Source organism: Corythoichthys intestinalis, chromosome 2 (genome assembly GCF_030265065.1).
Source record: "Corythoichthys intestinalis isolate RoL2023-P3 chromosome 2, ASM3026506v1, whole genome shotgun sequence".
Lineage (NCBI taxonomy): Eukaryota > Metazoa > Chordata > Actinopteri > Syngnathiformes > Syngnathidae > Corythoichthys > Corythoichthys intestinalis.
In genome coordinates this window covers 37,561,525-37,574,645 of record NC_080396.1, presented here as the reverse complement: position 1 = coordinate 37,574,645, position 13,121 = coordinate 37,561,525, and the positions used below count along the sequence as shown (strand labels likewise).

General features: G+C 38.3%; 1 protein-coding gene across 4 annotated transcripts; it reads right to left on the bottom strand.

Annotated features, from left to right (window-relative positions):
- Positions 1-522: 522 nt before the first annotated feature.
- On the bottom strand, positions 523-12,172 carry LOC130908492 (deoxyribonuclease-1-like 1). Of its 4 annotated transcripts, none has more exons than XM_057823957.1 (10): positions 12,044-12,172; positions 9,322-9,490; positions 9,151-9,251; positions 7,906-7,917; positions 5,739-5,822; positions 3,382-3,479; positions 3,196-3,308; positions 2,360-2,517; positions 2,180-2,276; positions 523-1,023 (listed from the first exon to the last, which is right to left on the bottom strand). In XM_057823957.1, exons 2-10 carry the CDS (start codon positions 9,478-9,480, stop codon positions 910-912), a joined length of 936 nt encoding a protein of 311 aa, XP_057679940.1. In that variant the 5' UTR covers positions 9,481-9,490; positions 12,044-12,172; the 3' UTR covers positions 523-909. The 4 variants fall into 4 exon arrangements, with proteins under 4 accessions (XP_057679940.1, XP_057679954.1, XP_057679949.1 ...); XM_057823971.1 differs by having other exon boundaries at positions 524-1,023; positions 9,163-9,251; XM_057823966.1 differs by lacking the exon at positions 7,906-7,917 and having other exon boundaries at positions 525-1,023.
- Between the last annotated feature and the right edge of the window lie 949 nt (positions 12,173-13,121).

The window sequence follows — 13,121 nt, the reverse complement described above, 5'->3', positions numbered from 1 at the left end:
TTGTCAACAGTTGGGTAAAGAACCTTTGAAGTAAATTAGTAACAGTAGATCTCTTCCCAATAAGCAGGAAGCGATGAGGTCCTACAACTAACTACATTATATAGTGTATGAATGTATGTATGTATGTATGCATTTTCAAGGCACTTGATTCTCGAAACAGCGCCACCCACTGATAAGGCGAGCGTAGTGCAGACCCTTACTGCATTTGCGGTAAAGTCAATCGTCTGCGTGGTTTCATTATACGGGCAACAGAAGCCCTTACTGCATTTGCGGTAAAGTCAATCGTCTGCGTGGTTTCATTATACGGGCAACAGAAGTGATCGTATCGCCTCTGTCCACTTGATAATTCAAGTGGGGTCATTGAATCAAAGTGTAATTAACAGTAAGGATTGGGAGCATGACAGATTTGTCAGTCTGACCCAAGTATTGCAAAATATAAGTAGCTCAATGTTATTTGAATAAAGTATTAAATTTAAAAACAAAACAAACTGTTGTTACAACAAAAACATCTTTTTAAATATTCATAATTTTATTTGGAAAAAATCAAAAAACAATTTAAAATCAACAGTGAAGAGAATGTGGTTTCACAAGTAATCACATTACGCACAAACTCAAATCATCACAATTTAAGTTTCATTGAAACCTTAGGTGATTTTTTTTTTTCTTGATCTGTGCAATCCCCCACCATAGGGAAAAATATGACCGTGTGTGATAAAAATATAACAGCTGTGTCATTGATGAAAGTTTGGCACTGCCAAGTTAAAAAAAAAAAAAACTTTCTCCACATTGAGATAACAGCACCTTCGCCATTCGGACCAGAACAATTCCGAGGAGCAAGGTGCAATGCCAAATGGTAGTGATCATGTGATACAAGACGTCCAGTGAGCACGCCGACATGACAAAAACAATTCACAGAAACAGGCAACACAGGGCAAGCAGGACCAGGAGATGTTTGGCCTGAAGGAGTAGGGCAGAGCTCTTGAGCCTCACCTCCACAGGAAGGTGGGAGCTCACCTCCTGCGCCTGGAAAGCAACAAGAAACACTTGAGCTCAGTAAACAAGGATCAACTAAGATCCGTCATCCTAAGAACACCGAAGCAGATTTTTTTATGTAGTGTTTAATGATGGACCGTAGCAAAGAAGTAATATGCGTTAACTGCATATTGTAAATATATTTTAACTGAACAAATGCAGACGTCTAACATCAACACCATTTAGCTAAATACAGAATATAAAGTGGTTAACTTCCCTTTACACTTGTTTATGTGTATTTTCTAATACTGGGGAGAGTTTACAGACCATTATTTTCCTGTTTGTTTATAAAATACTACACTCTCTAGAGCAAAAATGTTTTCTCTGAGGAAGTATATCAGTACCAGATATACATACATTAACTTCATGAATCAAAGTTTAATATATATATATACACTATGTGTGTGTATGTGTATGGTTCACTAGTTAGATACCAACAGTGTTACATAGAAAAATTGTCCCACTCAATCATGAGCATCTTTTGAACAAGTCAACTTAGCAGACATATAGATACATTTATGTTGATGGGGATACTGGAGAAAATATTTACCACTTTCATGAGAAAAACAGTAATTGCGTCCATAGTTGGGCCTTGCAAAAATCCTGTAACTGATGGTATGCCTGGTGTCTAATGTCACGACATCCGTTATCGAGGTAGTCAGGTCCATAGAATGAACGATTGAAGCTCGAGACGCCTACTGCTTTTTACAAGCTCCAGTGGCGTCCCACGTGGTAGGGGTCAATTTGCATCAAAATTAATTATTTGTGTGTAAATTAAAATTGAAAAAGACATTTACCGTGGTGTCTAAAAAAAACCCATCCGTTTATGATGTATTTTTCTTGAATTTAAAACTATTCAAAAACAATAGTTTTTCTCATATTGCCCTTGAAATAAAAGTTGTCAATCTTCACTTATGTTTTTGTATTACCACATGACCTGCGATCTAAGAAAAGTGCTTGCCACAACCTTACAACTAATTTGAAATTTGACTCCCTTTGTCACATTTGTGCACCAGTATTAGAAACATACACATACTGTGTTTGTTTTAAGTCATGTGTTGCTGTAATGCTCTTTGGTGTAGCAATATGCATCAATAAATACTTAAACATTAAAAAAATGATAGGTGACAAGAAAAGTGTCCATTACTTTTGTCTTGGAAAGCTTATATTCTCGAGGGAAGTCGAAGACACCAGCGGAGAACGGCTCGATAGCTTTCAGGAAAGACTTTCCGTGCACAACGATTCTGCATTAAAAGATGCAACGCCACCCGTCAAACATTAGTCCAACAAAAACAGACATGCCCCACACACACACACATACACACACCGGTCATATGCGCAGTTTGTCTCATCTGTGATGGTAGTGTCCATTTTGTCTTTAATGAGCCAGTGGAAGCTAGTGTTGGTGAACAGTCGGATTTGCTTCTTGTCACGGCGTGTCATGTAGGCACAGCTAGCGTGGAAATTTCCCAAGAACATGACGTTCTATAAACACACAAACACACTGGTTTTCCTGTGCGATGGGGATATATGAAGATTGACCATGTTGCATGAAAGAACCTCATTCGCATATGTAGTCATGATCATGCTATCTGGAAAAACATGTTTTCCCTAAACATTGCACCGTATTTTATACTTATACTAATCTTATTACCCAAACTCCTATAACGCAGAAACAAAATGCCTACAACAAGAAGTCAGTTTATGGGCTCTCTCTACTAACTGGCACTGATGCATCTTCTCTGCATCTCACCCAGTAAAGATGGTGACAGCCTGCCAGGAAGAGAGGCTGCCCAGAGGACAACAAAGGATTTTTTTGTACTCAACCCTGATTGCGTTGTGGCTTACAAGTTCTTCATTAAGGGGGGTGGATAAGTTGAACCAAAATATCTTCATTTGAATGTCGCTTAAATGGCCAACAAACGTAGTAGCTATCTGTTCTAACAATGCATGCTTAAACAATGTAGAGTCAGGTGTCCTAAAATGACATAGCAAGCCACTCTTAGTTTTATCCCAGAATACAAGCAATTTTTTAATATGATTCTTATTGTCATATTTGACAAATTTTACTGACCCAAAATCTTTTCAAGGTTGTAGGTACTAGGTGCAAGTTGGTTAACTAGATTTCAGGTGGTCAGCAAATTAGCATGAACGTCACATCACCTTGTTATTCCATTTTTTCAGCACTTCCTCGAAGACATCGTAGAGGCGGTTGATCTCCTGTACGGTGCTACTTGGGTCCGTATGCAACCCGACCAGAACAAAATTTTTGATAGCTGATAACACAAGCAAGTGAAGTAAAACAACACACACAAAAAAAAGAAAATAGTTCTCAAGTTTTTTGCTTACTAGTTCTGTTGCTGTGGAAGTAAACAGCCAAAGGCGCTCGGAGAAATTGATTTTGCTTCTGGTATTGTTGTTGAGCAGTTACATGTGCTGTCTCGGTCCTGACAAAAAACAAAGAGGAGGAAAAATTAAGCTAATTTGGGCCGGGTGATGGAGGCGCGGGTGGCCCGGGGGACAACCCTGGATCTTGAGGGGTGACGATGGCCCCTTTGCTGGGCTGCGGGAGGAGGGATGGGCTGGGCTGGCTTGGAAATTGGGCCAATCACGCCATTTTTCAGAGGATCGGAATCGGGTGAAAAGGATCGGGTTTTTAATTACAAATATATATTTATGTTTTTCTGCTTCATGCTCGTACAGCCCAAAACTCTCCCCCCTTCTAAGCAGTGCGACCAAACTCTCCAGTGTAGCTGATGTTTGGTACTTAAACCTAACGATGATTGACAGGGTTGTAGCTTTTAACTTGCCATGGAAGCTTCAGGTAGCTCTATGATCAAATGTGTTAATCATCGTTGAACTTACAGCTAAGTGTGCTGTGGCAACTCATTGTTTAAGTGAGAGGCTGTTCTTGGCAGCATCAGCGGGTTTGAGTAGACTCAGTCATTGAAGCATTTAATAAAGACAAGCATTTTATTACGTGATTGTTTAAAAATAATTCACAATATGAAGGCGGCACAGCAGGAGGAGTGGAGTTTGTGTGGAGTTTGCATGTTCTTCCCGTGCCTGCATGGGTTTTCTCAGGGTTCCTGCCACCTTTCCAAAAAATGTGGTATGCTGATTTAACACTCCAAATTGTCTGTAGGTGTGAATGTCTGCGTGAATGGTTACGTGTCTATATGTGCCCTGCGACTGGCTGGCAACCTGTTTAGGGTCTACCTTGCCTTCTACCTGGAGTTAGCTGTGATAAGTTCCAGCACCACTGTGATCCTCGTAAGGAAAAGCGTTCCAGAAGATGAATGAATTATATGAATGTTATGGACAGTGGTTAAAAAGTATGGCATTAAAGGTGATACAATGAAAAATGTGGGTGCGCTTACATTTTGTGCTGGTGCGTCTAAAGAAAAAAGTTAGGCATACCAGTGTAACCAATGCAAAACGTAAGTGTGGAGGCTTGGCAAAATATATTGCAGTGTTAATCTTTTCCCAATATTGTTCAGGCCTATCCCAAACATAGCTATTTAAGTAATCTGGTGAAAATTCTTCTAGTTTTAATATTGCAATACAATATCACAATATATGTATTGCAAACCCACAATAAAATTGCAATGATAGTAATTAATTAACCATTTACTAAATCATTAGTAAAAAACTAATATCGTTCAGGCCTAATTCATATATATATATATATATATATATATATATATATATATATACATATACATTATAAATATTTACTTATCCAGGACTAAAATGTAACAAAATAATCCAGAAATACAATGGCATTGCCAAAACATACAAAAATATATATGTTTTATACACCGCAACACTCCCAGAAAAAGCCGAAGAGGAAGTACTGTAAAAAGTACAGTACTGTAACATGTTTGGAACTTTTGTTTAGATTTAAAAAAAAAAAAAAAAAAAAAAAACTTTTCATTATCGGATCAGGACTCTGTATCTGCAGATTCTCAAAATCATGTTACTTGGACTCGGGTGCAAAAATATGTAATCGGGACATCCCTAAGGCAAACTCCAAACACAACCCTTGATCTCAGAACTGTGAGGACTTATCCAATGTACCACCCTCCAGAGATATTAACATTGGAATAAAAACATTGGTATCGGACTGAGAACAAGTACAAAATGAACAAGAACTGACCAGCTCCTTCTACTGGCTAACTCAAAACCTACAGGCAACCATTAGTCTGCAAATAATGAATTAATGAGGATGAGATGAATGGATGAATGTGATGAATCAGCCCTAAGACAAAAAATAGAAATAGGGATCTGAGGATTGATTCGTATTCATATCAAGAATTTACCTACACAATTTCATTCTGGTTCATCCACAAAGAACACATCAGTAGCAGTTTAATTCCACATTTAATCAATGTAATTAATCAGCCTCGCGACAAAAAAAAAAAAAAAAAAAAATCCACCTTTGACAATCAATGAATATACAGGCCTTGAATATACCTACCACATTTAATTCTGATCCTTTCATGAATAACAAAGAAGTAGCAATTTAAGCTTGTATTTTCCCCTAGTAGAACAATAATAAGAACAACGAAGTGAGCGAGAACTTGAGACCTCCCTACGGGAAGTCTAAAAATCTTGTGCATCACTTGCATATATCTACAGCAGGGCATAAGCATGAGCCATCCAACATTTGGAGATGCACAAAAGAAAATTGTGATGTAACCTACCTGTAAATGAAGACGTACTTCTGCAGGTCATTAGGTTTTCCCAGGTTGGCGCTGGACACAGAGTTGTAGTGGTAGCCTTCATACCTCCACACAACCAAAACCATACACACACACACAGCATAAACATTAACTAAAGTTTGTTTTTTTTTGCAATAATCAATGATTTGGAATTACACACTGACTTATTAAGAACTATTAAATGTATATTTAAAATAATTCACATCTTCTTTGGAATGACCTAGAAGTGCATCTTTTGGAGTGAACAAAAAAGTGTACCGATATATGTATTTTATACATACATACACACTTGTTTATGAAATGTCCCTTTAGAACTAATAATTGTTTCTTGGGATGGATATGTGCGTAGTGTCTTTTGATTGAAGTGTGTATTTTTCACTATTTCTGTGTATGCATCTAATACTAAGTATAATAGTAAATGTGGTGTTTTACTACTGGAAAGATTTGAGTCTGGGCAGGTCTACAACATGTCACTTCCTGTAAGCTCTCCTAAGGCTAAAGCTATTTAGATTTAGAACATTTTCCCCCCTTTAGCATTTCTTCAAAACAGGGGTTCTCAAACTGTTTATATCCCGAGACCCCTTACTGGAAAAATAACATGGTTATTAATGTAACAGGAGTACTCCAGTTAAGCAAATATTGTATATTTATTTTATAATTACGCAAAACTTGGTTGGTTTCTTCTTTTTTCCCCATTTTGTTTCAGTCTATTCTCCTCTTTCAAAGTTGGAAGTTTTTCTTTACATGTGGTTTCCCCTATGTCAGTCATTAACGCGACACATTTTTCTTTGTGGATGTCAATGGGGAGGTAAGCCCAATGTGCCTGAAGAGCATTTGTTCTAAAAATGTAATTTCCAGGCGTGTATTCATGTATAACTATTGCATTATCTTTCTTTGTTTTTAGTTTGAATAGGGGCACATTACTTATTACCGAGTTTGACAGGAGGATTGTTTATTTTGTGACTTTATCAGTCAGAGCAATTAGGAGCTCATCACACAGCAGTCTTGACTCCCGTCGTCATTAATATACAATGCAGAGACGAACACCACAGTTACATTTATACATATATTTTTTTAAATTTTCAACTAAATATCTATGGTACATGATAATAGGGGTGCTGGCGTTATTGTCAATCCTAGGAAGAAAAAAAAAAAGTTAAAATAGGTATCTTTCTTTACAAATTTACACACACCCCAATTTGGATGCCCATCGCCATCGCACTGTCAGCACACATTGTACCCAAGCTGTGCATCTCTGATTTATTCACATTGGAAGTTTTACTGTATACTTAAATTACGTGCCTCCATGTCTGGCCTTACAATGTGTGAGGGAGCAAGAAATGTTGCATGCACAGAGGACTTTAAGATTCTATCTTATAAGCGCTTTTAATTCGCCCAAAGCCAATATATAGAGAGGTAGTTGGTTTGTTATTATTTGCACAGTGACCACTATTCCATAATGTAGGAATGCACTTTTTCAAAAGAGTGATAAAAGAAACTTTTTGCAAATTATTCTGCAAACCTCAAAGTTACAGCTCACGGAATCCTAGGGGTTCTTTCACCCTAGTTTGAGAACCGCTGTTTTACGAAACCTCACAGCAGCAGACCCCTCCACCTTCCCCTTCTGTTGTTACCTGTTAGTCGGCTAATGCTAACGAATTATTGCATGATCATCAGTCATAAGCAACACCCAACCCTCCTCCCTTGTCATGTAATGATGACAGTACACAATTATGCCAAGAGACAATCAGACATGCAAGCGCTGCATCCACCAATCACAGGTCAAGCACTTTCACCAAATAATAACAGAGCAGAATCAGCATGAATTCTATTAGTGAGCATGTTAGTCAGGGGCCTTAAATTAAACCAACTATCATTGAAATTACTGAGAATAAGAAACAGTGTTTTTGAGTGTTGATCAAATAGATAAACACAGGTTGTTTAAAGTCCACCATTAGAAACTATGATCTAAATCAAAAGTATGTGATAATATATACGTAGTTGTACACATGGCATAATAAAAATTGAATGACATCTTCAAAGTCTCTTGATGCATTCACATTACGTGATTGCAGCCAATCAGATTAGTAGAGGGGATTAGGTTGATTGCGAAAGCTGTGACTGCACATGCTGGGAGAAACTATCATACCTTTGAGCTTCCCTGTTGAAGGTCACAAAGAAGACATGGTGTCACTGTAGGGTTAAAGGTCACTACAAGCACCTAGTGGTTCATGCGTCCAACAGAGCTACACAAAGCTACTAATCTTTAATGTATTCTGACCCAACTGATAATGAATGAATGGACCACTGGCGTATAAGTCGAATGTGTGGAAGCGTTTTAGACTTTTCACATCAACAAAAATTATGATAAAAAGCTGATGGACAAACAATAGACAATATGCAAATACTGAAAGTGCACCATGGAAATACGAGCTACATTAGAAGCCGGTTAGCAACCCAGCATCCCGACATGTTCAAGGGCTCCGAAGTCAAACGAATTATCCAGCCTTGTCAAAAATTCTCAAGTGTTATATTGAGTAAATAATCTTGCATGAACAGACCTTAATATTTTAGTGTTTATTTGGACTCCTACGAGCTCAGTTAAGTGAGTGAAAGAGCATTGCTACTCCCTACCGGTCATTTGACAGGGACTTTAAGGGAGCGGCTGTCTACAATATGAGTGTCTATATATACACCGCTAATGTCTCTTAGATATGGGCAATATCTCAAGTGTTCAAGCATCAGCGTGCTGTAGTTCGTTTGCCTTGAGCGGTAAATGCATACGTTGAAGCGCCTGACATCCAGCAGAAGAAGGGCAAACATTCCACAACCGCTGAAATCCTGGGGGTAGTGTCTGGTTCAGTGTGTATTATTGCTTGCAACGTGCATAACATTTTAGTGACTGGTTTTCAGTCATGTTCAGCAGCTTCATCCGCAAGGCAAACTGACATTTTATTCTAAGAAAGATTCCAGCAGAAGCACAATGCTAGTCAAAGTTGTACTCAGGATTTTGGTTGTAAGCAACAGTATATGTGTTACATTAATTTGACAAATACAGTTGAGTACAACTTCACTTCACAAAATGCTAATTTTCAGGTTTTTTTTAGTGTGTTTTTTTCACCAAGCATACAACATTTCTAAAACATTCCTATGCTCTATTGGTGATTTGAGAAGAATGGCAAAAAATAGAACCCTCTTCCTTCTTTCTTTTACTATATATCGTACGAGAACACTGAATTTTGTGTGCCTTGTAAGATCAGTGCAACTAATGTTTTTTATGGTTGGCACTCAATGAGTTAACAGTAGCAAATTGAGGTCCACAGATATAAGTTCAAACACCTAAAATGAAAGGAACATCAATGCTTGTCAGAATGGTTGTGGTTTGCATCAGTACCTTCCACTGTACCTGTTGAGTGATGCCACCAAACTTTTGATGAGTGAGCCATCAGAATCCACCACTTGCTGGAGGAAGGCGATGTCGCAGCGAGACACAATCTATACACACGTACACCTTTGAGCACTTAAACAGTAAAAGTGTAAGAGTGTGTGTGCCCGTGTAAGGTACCCTTGTGAGCGTGTGCAGCACTTTGTAGTGAAACGTCTTCTGTGTGTCAAACTTGTTCATACTGAAGGCACATATCCTGAATTCTGAGATGGCTCCACCCCCGACCACGTAGCACAGGAAGGCAAACAAGAGACAATGATAAGGAGTGCGCCCCCTCATGATGGGAACCCTGTTTGCAGAAAGGTTGCACGTTAAGGAAATCAAGTCACAAGTGATGGTATGGTATTACGCTTGTGTGCAGGTGAGAGAGGTCACATGGGAAAGTGAGGTTGCATGAGAAGAACATGACAGAAATCACAAGTGAAAGACACAAATTCAGATATAAGAAGAAAAATGTCACATGTTTGACTTGAAATGCGAGAGAAGGCAACTTTTAGACATGTAAAGGGCCAGTAGGTTTAAAATTATTTTATTTCTGTTTATGTCCCTTTAGGGGCTTCATACCTCCCACTTCTGGTCGCCAGTCTCTAAGTTGAGGTGACAATAAAAACGCTTTTTTTTTTTTACCCCATTTATTATTATTATGATTAGTATTTATAATTTCATTTGTTTTGCTATGTGTATTTGCTATCAGTTAGTTAGTTAGTTATTAAGGATTTAACGTAGGTTTAGTTAGGGCTGTGGAACGGATTCATCGAATTAGAATGTATTCTTATGGGAAAATCCCGTAAGACATAATCATTTCGACTTAAAAACCAGCTCCTGGAACTAATTAAATTTGTATGTAGACGTACCACTGTACTGTATTTTTTCAGAATATAAGTCGAAACTTGTTTTTCCTCCCGGTTTGTACTCTTTGGCTTTTACAATGGAGCAGCTTACAGTATTTATTAAATTTTTTGACAAATGTGCTTCATATTTTCTCAAAATGTTTTAGTTACATTTCACTCCTCTGCCCGGCACATCATTACAATGTTGCCACTTAAGGTGTGTTCAAAGACTAACTACTACGGTGATTGTTCCATTTTGACAACACTCTTAAGTTCCCGTGGATACCCGTGTGCGGGTTTGAGCATCCTGGGTAAAGGCATACATTTGCATGCAAGAATATATGACTGCAAGCTGCACTTCTTGTTAGATCAAACCAATTTGGAAACCTTAAAAGGACCACCTTCTAGGCTCCTACTTCGTGTATTTCCATTATCTAGCCTTTTTACACAAGACATCCATCGTACATACACTTACCCATTCATCACATCAAAAAGAATTTCCACTACGGCAAAGTTTGTCCCATCACAAATGTTTCAATCATCGTTAAACTTGCAGCAGAGTTTGAAGTGCGCTGTGGCATTGTAAATGAGAGGCTTTTCTCGACAGTATGAGCGTCAAAGCGTGAGTGAATTTGAGTGGACTCACTCAATGAAGCATTAAATAAAGACAAGCATTTTTCCACGTTATTCTTGTTTAAAAATAATTCACGTTATGAAGGCAGCGTATGTGGGTTTTCTCCTGGTTCCTGCCACATCCCAAAAAAACGTGCATGCTATGCTGATTGAACACTCCAAATTGTCCGTAGGTGTGAGTGTGTGCGTGAATCATTGTGTGTCTACACGTGCCCTGCGACTGGCTGGCAACCAGTTCAGGGTGTACCCCACCTTCTGCCTGGAGTTAGCTGTGATAGGCTCCAGCACCCCCACCATCCTCGTGAGGATAAGCGGTTCAGAAGGTGAATGAATGAATGACATATATGAATGTTATGAGTTCCATGGCAAGGAACCTTCACAATGTTATTTTTTTCCAATATATTTCAGGTCTATCCCAAACAGAGCTAACTCGTGAATATTCTTCTTCTTTTATTATCACAATATAATATCGCAATGCATCACAAATGCCCCCCCCCCCCCCCCCCCCCCCCCAAAAATCGAAATGATACTTTTTTCCAATGTCGTTTCGGAGTATTCTCTAGTATGGTACATATTAATGCTGTTTTTCATGTTTAAAATGCCTTTTCAAAAAAGTGATTAAAATAATTGTTCCGTGTATCCTTACGTGCACAGAGTATGATTAAATACAAAGTGTTACCAACTTTACTGGCTCATCTCTGCTTGACAGTGTCAAGCAAAGAAGTTTTTACCGCTACATGCAGAATAACCTGTGTATTGCCTTGTTGACCAAAACAAACACTTAGCCCCTGGCGGTTACACGTGGCCCTTTCTTGGCCCCCGTTTCAGAAAAATCCTAGAACCGCCACTGTTTTGAATCGCCCATTTTACAAATTTCCATTCATTCTTGGGGCTCAATCCCCAACTATTGTTGATATCGTTGTCAAAAACGTGTTCGGGCTTGTGGTCGCAAAACCGGAAGCGAGAGAGCTCAGCATCAACTTTGAGGCGGCAGGAACCAGTCCAGTGACATTCACACAGCACGCTCGTCTTGTACACACTGAGAATAACTTGCAGTTATTGAATTTGCAACAAAATGTGTTTTTTACCCTTTAGTTCAGCAAAAAATGATTTTGCCGCCCGACAATCAAAACTACGTTTTGGTTCATTTAATTTTTTGATTTACGTCATATAATTCATTACAATTTCTACACAGAATTGGATTTTAAATGTGCTGGACGCCAAGGATATTTGCGTGTATTTGTTTAATTGTGTTTCGGTAGAAATGTTTATGCTAGTTTGTAGCTAAGAAGGCAGGCCTGGACACTTCACACAAACAGCGCCTATTGCGACACTAAAACGCGGTCAAGTGAATGACATTCTGTTCCGAATGGTCTTACCTGAGCGATTGATCCCAAAGTTCGCCCTTGTTTTGTTTGGTGAATAGGGTAAAATAGGAAGATTTGCACAGACGTGACTGGGTGAGGGCTCTACTTTTGCCTTACCTGCTCACACCTTCATGACTCAACAGCTGGACACGCCCACCTCAACTATGCTGCATTCAGAGCCCTTACAAAAAAAAAGACATCCAAGGACTTTTGTAAGAACCATAGGTGAAATGATATTTTTAAGGACAAATTAATGAGGATTGCACGAAATCATGGATGAAATCTGTACAGTCTTACAGTACTATGAGTCTTTCATGAAGTGAGTTGTTTAATGATTATATTGAATCTTCATCTTGACACCCCCCCCCCCCAAGCAGAGAGGACTGACGAAAAAGAGAAGAATTTATTTCTGACAAAAGTCACAAAAGGACATCCTCCCATTAAATTTGGCGTTAACAATGAAAGACTTACAAGTGAACTGTGAGCTTAATGTAGCGTTGGGACTGTGAGGAAGTAACAAACGTGATGCACCCATCCAAATACCACATACTGAATTTGAGCTTCGCCAACGCGGACCATAAGTAGGGGCGGGTAGGAATGCATTATTGTACATTTACTCCATTACATTTACTTAAGTAACTTTAGAGTAGTTTTACTAAGACATACTCAGAGGCGTCGCGTCCCATTAGGCACACCAGGAATTTTTAGGAAAACATTAGGAAAACCAGAGATATGATCCTTTTAGTTTCATCATAGGAAATATGTTTTCTCCACTAGAGGGCACTCATACTCTTTGGACAAATAATGCTTAATTTCTGTAGATTTTTTTCACTTGCAGGAATTCAATGTCTTTTTTTTTTTTTTTTTTGTATTTTACTTTGGTATGATGTGGTTATGTAATATGTTATAGAACAGTATAATAATAATTCATATAGATTACTTTGTGCTGAGAAAAATAAAATAAAAAAATTAAAAAAAAAACATTAGGTCTGACAGCTGTAAACCATTGTTAAAAAAAAAAAATCTAATATCTTAAGCAGTTACTCAAAATGTTGCTCATTACTTGAGTATTTTTTTTTTTCACCAAATA

What these genes read in the sequence shown, in the direction of transcription:
- LOC130908492 (XM_057823957.1), bottom strand. Translation starts at nt 9,480, where the DNA reads ATGAGGGGGCGCACTCCTTATCATTGTCTCTTGTTTGCCTTCCTGTGC. An exon ending in TGCTGCACACGCTCACAAGG is followed by an intron (nt 9,252 to 9,321) that starts GTACCTTACACG and finishes ACGTGTGTATAG; the next exon opens with ATTGTGTCTCGCTGCGACAT. An exon ending in AAGTACGTCTTCATTTACAG is followed by an intron (nt 3,480 to 5,738) that starts GTAGGTTACATC and finishes GTTTTTTGTCAG; the next exon opens with GACCGAGACAGCACATGTAA.